The 11177-nt window shown below is 49.2% G+C and overlaps 1 protein-coding gene across 1 annotated transcript in view; it reads right to left on the reverse strand.

The window, feature by feature from the left end:
• Nucleotides 1-7029: 7029 nt before the first annotated feature.
• Nucleotides 7030-11177, reverse strand: part of PLAAT5 (phospholipase A and acyltransferase 5) — a 5224-nt gene continuing 1076 nt past the window's right edge. The window contains 4 exon segments of the mRNA XM_024133448.1: nt 7030-7122; nt 9059-9075; nt 9078-9198; nt 9200-9313. Of these exon segments, the coding sequence (XP_023989216.1) occupies nt 7030-7122; nt 9059-9075; nt 9078-9198; nt 9200-9313 (345 nt within the window).

Below are 11177 nucleotides of genomic sequence, written 5' to 3' on the forward strand. Positions count from 1 at the left end.
GTCAAATCACTGTGTAGCATACCCGAAACTAACATAATATACACGTCAACTATATTTCCATTTTTAAAAAGGGGGTTGGGGGCTGATGGCTAGAAGAGTTTCAGAGTCTTGAGGAAGGTGCACCCTACTGGAAAGTGGTATGAACCGCACCTTTGGGAAAGGAACAAACCTGCAAGTTCCTCAGCAAGATGCTGGGTCAGCGGGACAGTCACAGACCGAGACAGGATAAGTTCAATGGGGGCAGATGCAAGCATAGGACAGAGAGGAGTAGAAGACTGGACTCCAGCCTCCTCCCCTGTCACTTAGGTACCATTCTTGGGCAAAAGAAAGAGAAGAAAATATTCTGAAATGGCTCAATTTAAACCTGAAATGACTGAGTTTACCAGTGCTGTCTGCCATCAGACAGAACTGGGACTCCAAGTAGAGGTGAAGTAACATTCTTTTTTTCTGAGTTACACTTTTGCCCAAACTAGTTACTGGGCTGTAAAGAAAGTCCCATCTGCAACTTTTAACATTAGTGAGTAAAATCCAAACACCCCTAAAATGGAAATCATTTTCACATTTGCCGACAGGATCCCATTGATAGCATATGCGCAGGGCAGGCAGCCCTGTGGTTTTCTCTCCTGTGGGTGTCTCTTCCAGAGGCTGAATTTCTCAAGGAGTCTCTATCACTGAATCTCCAGAAACTGACACACTGCCCAGAAAACGGTAGGTGCGGTGAAAAGTGTGTGCTGCCCGGTTCCCCGTCTTTAGGTCTGAGGGGCAAATTCCCCCAACTTCTAGGATTGGTGGTGGCTGACAGCTCCCAACTGAGTCCCTCTCTTGGAAGGTCACCCCCTCATCCTTGGCAGCTGGCAGCCACACACTAATACATGGAGGGGTGGAGAGGACTGGCCCTCTTGCCTCAATGCAGGACCATGTAAGGCCATCCCAGCCCCAGAGCTCCCTTTAGGCTGGCTTGGGCCTCTGCTGGGACCACATCACAGTTCAGCTTCTCCTGCTGCCCCAGCCTGCTTCCTCCACTTTCCCCCAGTAAGCTTCCTGCCCACGAACCTCCACCTCAGAGTATGTTTTCCACGGAGCCCCATCTGTAACCACAGATTCTCTACGATGCTGAATTGAACTAAAACCACAAAAACTGTATACCCCAAAACACACATTTCCTATGGAATAACCTAAGGGGGGAAATCTGTTAACAAGTGCTACCCGTGTATCTCACTACATATAAAGCTTCTCTAAGGAAACCCAGCCATGAGTCTGGACAGAACGATCAGCCTCTGTGCACTAGATCATGTCTGGGGTCCTACTGGGAGAGGAAGAGCAAAGATCTAAGATCATAAGGTGTACTGTGGTCATTTGCTGTTTCTGCCCGCCTGACTCCTTCACTTCCTAATCCACAATAATCACACAGTTCTGGAGAACTGGCCCATCAGGGTATTTCGACGCTGATGTTATGAAGGCCTAAATGCAGATGTACTCCTTTCTGTTCCAGGATTTGACAGTCACTTCAGCCAGTAAGTTCGTCACTTTGCTTAAGCAATTTTGTTGTTGAGTATTCTGTCCCTTGAAACTAAGAGAGTCCTAACGCAGGTCTACTTGTGGCTCAGGGAATATCCAGAGGTGAGACTTCAAGACGTCTCTAACAGGTTATTTCCCTGTATTTGGAGGATGACAGCTCAACCATGCCAAATATCCTTCTTTCCACACTTTTCTTAATATCATGTATCTGGCCGGGTCCTCGTGTTTGGGGTCTGGGTAGTGCCGTTAAACAGACAAGGCTCAGTGAGCCTCTCCCACCCCACCCTTCCGGAGCCCAGCCTTGCAGAGTAGAAGTCCTGAGCGTGAGCCCTCAAAAGGCAGTTTCATCAGTTTAGAGCACTGTTTTCCTATTGCCCTGGGAAGCCCCAGGGCTGCCACCCATGGGGCATAGAGGAATGGAAGAACAGAACCCTCAGCATCTGCATGTGAGTGAGAAATACTGAAACTTCTTATTTTATCCCCATGAGCCGAGACGGTGGTGAAGGCTGCTCCTGCTACTGTGTACCAGACTGGGATCCCTGAGACGCCAGAGCTGCCCTCTCGATGGGTTTCAGCGTCCGGGCAAGCTCTGCTGCAGCCACTGGTGGGTGGCCCTGTGCAGCATCTATCCTGGAAGTGGAGTCCCACCAAAGAGGTTCTGATGATCCATGGCTCCCGAGTTCCTCCCGGGATGGAGTTTCTTCCCGCCACCTCCCGGTAAAGAGGACACACCTTGTTGCTTCAGCCCTGTGAGAGACACTGCATTTGGGTAATCACAATTCAGTGTGATTCAGTACCCTGCAGGGACCTTCTGTCCCAAAGGTATCATAGGTCAGCTCAAAAGCTTATCCTACTCATGAATATCTATTACTATTCACCCAAAAGCCAAGGTCTGGTATTAGGATTATATGCAATTAATTCTGCCTCTGCTGTGAGCCCCATGGATGACTAGCCCCTTCTCCCTGCCCACATTTCCCTTTTCAATTATGCATCTTCAGGCCTTAAATACCTTCTTCTGGTATTTATCTCTGGGTCCATGATAAAGCAGCTCTTGATTTTAAAGTCCTTATTTTGCCAAGTGGAGACATTACTGTTATAAACATTTACCCAGTTGGAGCAGTGTAAAGCTGGGTGAGTGGGTGCTACCTGTTCACGGGGGCCAAGTCTGTAATGGAGATAATGAACACCTAGAGCCACAGGGTGACTGAAGGTCGTCCAAAAGTATTTAAAACAGCACAGGGATAAATTAGGAGGCTGGGATTAACATATACACGCTACCATATATGAAATAGATAATCAACAAGGAACTGCTGTATAGCACAAGGAACTCTACTCAATACTCTGTCATGACCTATATGGGAAAAGGATCTGAAAAATAATGGGTCTATGTATACGTATAACTGAACCACTTGCTGTACATCTGAAACTAACACGACATTGTAAATCAACTATACTCCAATATAAAATAAAAATTACATTAAAAAAAATTTTTTAAATAAAATTCACTATAAATTTTTAAAAAAGAAAGAAACAGCGCCCGGAACAGCGTGAATGCTCCGCGAATGTCACTGCTGTCCTTGTCATTATTACTTTATTCCCCTCAACTGTTGGCGGAGCCTGTCCGCCAGGGCTTCCGGTCTAGCACACGCCCCCCAGGCTGCCCAAGCGAAGCTCTGGGCCCTGCCCAGCCCAGAGCTGCTCCATTTTTCCCGTTTCGCTCATCAGGCAGCTCGAGGATGTTATGCCTGAAGGGAGGGTTCTGATGCTCTTGCAAAGTGCAGAAGCCAGGGCTCTGGAAAATCCACTAAAGCCAGCCACACGTCCCTTGTCTTTCCAACTCAGAACTCTCCCTGCCACCACGCTCACGGCTCGCAGGATCCAGCAAAGGTTGGGGGAGCCATCCTGCATCAGGATGGAAATGCCAGGAACCTGTGGCCTCCATTGATTTCTTTTCAAACGCCCTTCTTTTGAAACGGAACTGGAAGAACCCCAAATTACTCATTTACAAGGCACACCCCCATGTTGCTACAAACTCAAATATGCTTTAACTTTGAAGTTGAACTTTAAGCAATCTTTCTGAAAACACACAGAAAAAATTAGTCTTTTTATATTTAACCTAGCAAACCGAATATATTTTTTTGAATACCCACCAGAATCAAACAAAAAGAAGAAGAAGAAGAAAAAAAAATGAACCACTTTGCACCAAGAAACATCATGTGGTCCATAAATAGCTGTCTTCTGGTTAAAGCATCTGCCCAGTTAACGATGGGCTGGTGGGCTTCAAAAGCACTGGGAACAGATGTTTCAAGAGAACAGAACTTTGAGTGGCTCAGAAAGCATTCTTAGAATTTGTACTGTTGGGATAAAGTGATAAAAGAAGTTTCAGTAGGAACAGTGTAGGGTCAGAATGGTCTATTAGCATCAGCATGCCATGCAGCCAACACCCCCTCCCCTTGTGCTGTGCTTGACTACGTGTGACATGAAAATCCCAGTCCTGCAGAATCAAAAGTCACGATTCCCTTTAAAATCTTTACTTTTTTGAACAAGCTCCCCTCCCGCCTGACTGCGGGAAATCCAGTTCCGTCCCAGAAGATTCCAGAGGACTCCCACACGGAAACTCTGGTCTGCTTGCTTCCCATAGACTCCCTCTGGGGGGGTCCCTGAACCTCTTCTCCCCGTAGCTGCAGCCCTCTCGGGTGCTAAAAGCCATGCACACTGGCCCCTTCCTTGATCCCCCCAACACACAGCGAGCAGGAGGCTTGTGGCTAACAAAAGGTGATTATAAGCATAAGACAAAAACATAAAACTAGGAACTGGGGAGCAGCTTATCCCTACCCCCAGTGTCACTAGGGGGTCCCCTCTGTCTGGTTCTCCTCTCAGCCTCTGGCCTGCTGCCCCAGAGATGGGGTTCATTCCCCTCGTGTCAGTTGGCACGCCTCACTGGTGTATTTTCCCCTCGTTATCTCCCACTCCTGGCCAGCAAAACCAGATCCCTTTGTCATCACAATAATCTCTGCAGAGGTTATTCAGGGTTTTCCGAAGTCCATCTTTCCATCATTAAGCAAGACATCTGGGTTGTGCGTAGCACCTGCCGGGCCATGTGTCACTTAGACTGGGCCTCCCTAATTAAGGAACACAGCACGTTTCTGTTCTCTGTTCCCTGTGATATGCCAAGTGAACCAATGCCACCACCGTCCCCACTCACCCATCCCCCCAAAGCAAAAAGGAATAAACACTAAAAAAAATAAGAACACAAACAAGAGACCAGTATTTAACATCTCAGAAACATTTGCATTCGGATGACTTTCCCTTGGGATCTCCCCTCCAACAGTGGGTACGTGCCTTATATCTACAAGACTAAATAGGCTCACCAAGGGGTCCCACTCAAAGCAGAGTTGTTTTTACCCTAGAATGCAGGAACTGCTACAGGTTTTTTAGTAACACTTCAGGAAACGCTCCCCTCCTCACCTGCAAAGTGTGGTGTGTGCATTCCAGAGCTCATGACTTTATGGACAGCTCGGAAGCAGGGGGAGACCACTGTCCAGCAGGTAGTCTCCACCCCATGCTCCTCTGTGTCTTGCATCCCCCAACCACCTCAGAACTGCTCACTGTCAGCCCTGACCACCACTCACGGGTTCAGGCAGACGTGGGCGGAGGCAGGGCTTGGCACGTGGCAGACACTCCAAAATGTCTGTTGGATGAACGAGTGAACATAAGCCCTGAAATGCTCCTGAGGGTCTCTGCCTCGCTGGGTACAAACCAGAAAGGACCCAGGGAAGTGTCTTTCTGTCCCAAACATAATAAGCGAGAGACGGATGAGGGCTGTATTTCGAAGTTACTACATGCGCCCTGGGGTGGGGGAGTTGTTGGTCTATTAATCAAACAACACCTGGTTCCCCGGATTAATGATTAACATGGTCTATGAGCTCAAAGTGATCTTCAGATCAAAAGGTTTACTAAGCCATGACTGAGTTAATTCAAAGCTAAAATTTATAAGTATAAATTCCCGGCACTTGGGTTCTCCTCCAAAGGAAGAGTCCAACCTAGACCGTATCACGAATAAAGAGACTGAGGGTGGGGTGTTGGGAACTCCAGGGATTTTGTGGGGTGTGGAGGAGGTGATTACGGGAACTAGGGACAATGGCTTTATCCTAGTCGTGATTCACAGAAATGGGGGCGAGCTCCACCTACCAGCACCTGTAACTGCTGTGCAAAGCAGAGAGAGGGGCCGCTCCATACCGACAGAGGCAAGACAATCAAAGAGACACACCCAGACTCCAGCATCTAGGAAACAGGAAGAGGCAGTCAAGCTTGGATTGCTAAGAACAGAACAGAGCGGGGGAAACTGAAGAGTTTCCCTGCAGGTCTATTTCCTCCAAGCAGGAGAAAGACTCTAGAAGATCCTAACAGATCTTACGTGAGATGCTCGGGGGTTCCATCCTGCTCTCTTCACGTTCCTTCACGTTCCTCATGTTTCCCCAGGGCATTTCGAGAGCCCTTCTCTGGCTTTCTGGGGTGGCTTCAGCTCTCAGCTGGCACTAACAATCTCCAGCCATCATCTTAGATCTTCCATCATGTCCACATTCTTCAAAGCACAAAAACCACTCCTTTCTCTCCCTCATTCACACCGAAGTCCATTGATTAAATTTTTTAAGTATTCCTCTGAAGTCGGTGAAGATAGAAATTTCTAATTTTCTGGTGCTTATGAGGCGGAAAAGCAAGATAAATGCTCTCGTTGATTAAACTTTAAGTTGGGAGGTTTTTTAGACGATAAAGAATAAAGCTATGGATAAACAACAAGGTCCTACTGTATAGCAAAGGGAACTATATTCAATATCCTGTGCTAAACCATCCTGGAAAAGAATATGAAAAAGAATGTGTGTATGTATGTATAAGAGTCACTTTGCTGTACAGCAGTATTTAACACAACATTGTAACTCAACTTTACTTCAATAAAAAAATAAATAAATAAATAATAAAGCTCATGTATAATTTTTAAAAGAAAATATTTCTTGGGAAAGGTGTTCCTAGATGAAGGCACAGGTGGCCCTGAGCAGCGAGTTGCAGGTTTCCTAAAAGGCCTCCTCCCCTGAATTGCACTGTGGGCCTGAAAGGGCAAAAAAAAGACCTTCTGAAAAGAGTTCTTCATTCCTGGGAACGTTCGGCAGAGATTTCCAGGATGTTTCAAGCGCCACAGACTAGGTTCAGCCTAAAAAGTAAGTAAGGCTCCTTCCTACAAAGAGAGTAAGATGAAGTATGCGAAATGCCTAGCACAGTGCCTGGCACCTAACAGATGCAGAGTAAATATTAAGTTCTTCCCACGCTGAGAGTCCAGGGGTTGATGAGCGCGTATATTGGATGTATTTCTGGAGGGGGTAATTGGGTACATTCTAGATTCTTCCAGAAACTCACAATTTTCTCACACGGGGCGGTGGAGAGAGCAAGGCAGGGGAGGGAAGGAGGCGCATTCTCTCTGCCGACGTCAGTAGCTCTTCCTCTTCTTCAGAGCCTTCAGGCCATTGCTGGTTTGGGCCTTAGGCTGTCCACCGTGGCTGAAAGCACCGCCCCTGCAGCCTTCGCTCCCTCTGTCAGCAGGTGCTCTACCTGCAAAGCAGACCAGTTCATAGGACCCTCCGTGAGGCTCCTAGGCTCGCCCCCTGCCCCACCCCTACCTCACCACACCCCGTCAGGAGCTGGCCTGCCTAAGAAGCAGCCACCCTCGATTCCCAAAGACCCTAGAGCTGCAAGAGACCTGGAGAAGCCAGGACGGCCTGAGGTGCACGAGACATTCAGCCCACGGTCTGCCACTAGCATGGGGCTCAGAGGAGCACAGCCACTGAGTCCCTTATTCTACACACAGGGAACCTGAGAGCCAGGGAGGGGAACTCACTTGGACAAAGTGACGCAGTGAACAGCATCCGCACTTAGATCTGGGCTTGGGTCTCATGAACGCCAGGCCCAGGCTCCTTAGCAGGACCTCCTACAACCCCCTTGCCACCTGGGGTCTTCTTTCCCTGCACAGATGCTCGGGAGAAGGGAGATCCCTCATACCAGAGCCCACCAGGCCCGAGCTCTAGTACAAGGTCTCACAAGCATGGAATGGCTGGGAGAAGAGGCAGAGGAGGAAGGAGGAAGAGGCAGAGAGTGGAGGGGGGCGAGTGGGCGGGGCTGGTAACCCTCACAGAAACGGGAGAGGCCAGTAGAGAGACCAGCGCTGGGATTCGAGCCCCGTGGGTCAAGAGAACACAGGTAACATAGAAAAGAAAATGGGAAAATTATGTTCCACCTTTAAATCTTGATCTTTTTAATCTATTAAAAAGGCAACAGTACACACTTCCGCCTCTCATCTCATGGGGTTTGGTTTTTTTTTTTTTATCATCTTTATTGGAGTATAACTGCTTTACAATGGTGTGTTAGTTTCTGCTTCATAACAAAGTGAATCAGTTATACATATACATATGTTCCCATATCTCCTCCCTCTGGCGTCTCCCTCCCACCCTCCCTACCCCACCCCTCTAGGTGGTCACAAAGCACCGAGCTGATCTCCCTGTGCTATGCGGCTGCTTCCCACTAGCTATGTATTTTACGTTTGGTAGCGTATATATGTCCATGCCACTCTCTCACTTCGTCCCAGCTTACCCTTCCCCCTCCCCGTATCCTCAAGGCCATGCTCTAGTAGGTCTGTGTTTTATTCCCATCCTACCCCTGGTTTCTTCATGACATTTTTTTTTCTTAGATTCCATATAATCATGGGGTTTTAGTAAGGTCCAAATAGTAAAAAGAGCAGCTCAAATTGTCACAGGTTTTTAGGCTTCCAAAGCTTTTGCACATGTAGTGTACCACATTTAACTTATCACCATCCTATATTGGTGGCGGGGGCGGGGCGCGGGGAGGCCAGACCCAAATGCACACAAGCCAGGCAGGGAATGTGGGTGAAGCTGGTAGGTGACATACCGATGCCCCCCACACCCCTTCTAAAGGGGGAGCTCCTACTCGGCCCTATAGAGTGTTAGCAAGCTGGAACGAGGGCCAAGTGGCCTGATCGATAGGTTGTCCAAGAGAGGCTGGGAATCCAGATCTTTTTATATAAAATTTCCATATTCTTAAATGTTGGCAAGTCATTCAAATTAAGAAAAAAAAAAAATACTAGTCATCCAAGCAAAACATGTCTGTGGGCCAGATGTGGCCCGCGGGCTGCTAGTTTGCAACTTTAGCTCTGAGTATCTACCGCAGTTTTTCCCTGTTTTGTAAAGGAAGAAAACAGTTTCAGAAATAGGATGATTTGGCCGAGGAGACCGTGCCAGTTTAAGTGGCTGAGGAGGGATTCCACCTGGTGGTCTTACTATGCAGCCCAGTGCGCCCTCTACTCCTGCATGGGTCAGTAGAGGTGAAAACACCTCCTGAGCCGTCCTGGAGCAATGGAAGGCCCCACCAGCCCAACAGGTAATAATGAAGACACCGAACACCACTTGGACCCCTGATGCAGCAACAAGCCCCAAGACCCCGAGTCAGAGGCGGGCGGGGGCAGGGCGTGCCACACCTGCTGGCTCCTGGGCCGTATCTCAGGTCGTTGACAAAGTGCTCGCGGTTGCCTTCGATCGGGCTGTACTGCACTATCTTGTTGATCACCTTTTTCGTCTGCTGGATGATCTTGTCCACGGGCAGGGGCAGGTATGTCCCCATCCAGCTTGTGGTTGACCTTCCAGGAGCAGCCATGCAGCACGTCCTCCAGACAACTGTATTTCACCACCGCCTGGTTGCTGAAGACGGACGTGATGCTGCTGGCCTCAAATTCCTCACCTGGGGCCAAAGACAAGCCAAAGTTGGAAGCGGCAAGGGGCAGTGGGGCAGAGCACCGGCTCACTCCAGGCGCTGGATCAGTGGCTCCTCTTGGGGTCCTGGTTTCACCGTCTCTAAAAGGCACAGCAGAGGATGGGGAGTTGGACTAAATGAACTGCGAAGGGCCAGCTTTCCGCACTCCGCACTTTCAGCCACCACTGCAGTCTCTTCCTCATCAAGCTCCAGGGGTACCTCATGGTGTAGGCCCAGACTCCACTCCGTGTACTGACCTGACCAAGTCCTAGGACTGGAGTCTTGCTTTCCTAACCAGACTCCAGTAATCTTCACAAACTTGTGACCAATACCCTTACATGTAAGAGTCAGCTCCTGGGCAAGGGGCTGTCATGCGGTTCCAGGATAGGCCTCCCTCTGCTACCACGCAGACCCCCTCCAACCCGCTTCCACCCAGAGGCACTCTGCCTTTCTCTCTGCTCAAGTATCAGGATTCTCACTGAGGGTTTGTTTGAAAACAGGGTTCCACAGCTTGGAAAAACAGAAACGTCTGAAAACTGCTGTATTATCATATTCAGTCCTTAGAGGAGAGAGAGCTCCAGAGAGGGTCTGGAAGCTGCCCAAGGCCAGGTGGGTGGTAATTTAATATCAGGACTGTTTTTCTGCTACAACCATATGGATAGGCAAACGTGGGAACCCTCCCCCTCTGTAAGTTGTCTGAGTGCAAGAAATGTCCCTTGTTCCTTTCTGAAGTATTTGAGGACTATCTGCTGATTTTACAAAAGCTGGCAGGAGGCAATTCGGCTCTCTGGAACAAAGATGGCAGAATTCATTTTCGGAGGAAGATCTGATGGGGGGCGGTGGTGACAAAACTGTTAACTTGTACAACTCTTTGGTTACACAAGAGGAAGGCTCCTGGACTTAGTCTGGAAAGGAGAGGTGGAGATGAATGCAATGTGAAGCAATTTTTCATTCTTCGTGTAGGCATCCAGACAGGAAGGGGGACGGGTGTGAGTGGATGGGGTGGGGAAGCAAAGCGAGGGGAGAGGGACTCTGCTCTGCAGGAAGGTCTCAGCCAGGTGAGAGGCGGGGCCAACCGAGGGGGACAGGAGACAAGGATGAGAGCTGTGAACAAGGTGCGGCCACAGGCATTTGGTACCAGTGCCCTTCTGTAATCTAATTTTGAACGGGCAGTACTTGCACAGGAGGCAAAATCCCAAAAGCATCAAAGATTACACAGAGGAGCCCCCACCTCCCCTTCTCCCAGCTCCCCCATCTCCTGAGGCCACCATGTGACCAATGGTTCTGGATGTCCAGTTTTAAGCTGTTTCACATTCTGGGCTGTAATCTTCCACTATCACCACTTCTGCCCCCATCAAATCTCCACCAAAATTTAATTAGTCACCCGTTTAATCTCAGCCCTGTGTTAATGCTGCAATGAAAGGAGAACGATGTCCAGGGCGGAGCAGCCTGGGACGGGTTGGAAAAGCAGAGAGACAAGGTGAGGTTGGAGGTGCCAAAGGTGACCAGGAAGCCAGATGGATGCAGCATTTGGGGACAATAGGAAGCAAGTGACAATCAGAACGCATAAGCATCTGCACCCCTCCCAGGGGACCCTCAGAAATAGAGGAAGGATATTGAACTGCTGTCATTACAAAATGGAGGCTCCGGTTCTATTTTAAAAGAAAGAGTGGGGCTTCCCTGGTGGCGCAGTGGTTGAGAGTCTGCCTGCCGATGCAGGGGACACGGGTTCGTGCCCCGGTCCAGGAAGATCCCACGTGCCGCGGAGCGGCTGGGCCCGTGGGCCGTGGCCGCTGAGCCTGCGCGTCCGGAGCCTGTGCTCCGCAACGGGAGAGGCCACAACAGTG

The sequence above is a fragment of the Physeter macrocephalus genome, chromosome 16 (assembly GCF_002837175.3).
Source record: "Physeter macrocephalus isolate SW-GA chromosome 16, ASM283717v5, whole genome shotgun sequence".
NCBI lineage: Eukaryota > Metazoa > Chordata > Mammalia > Artiodactyla > Physeteridae > Physeter > Physeter macrocephalus.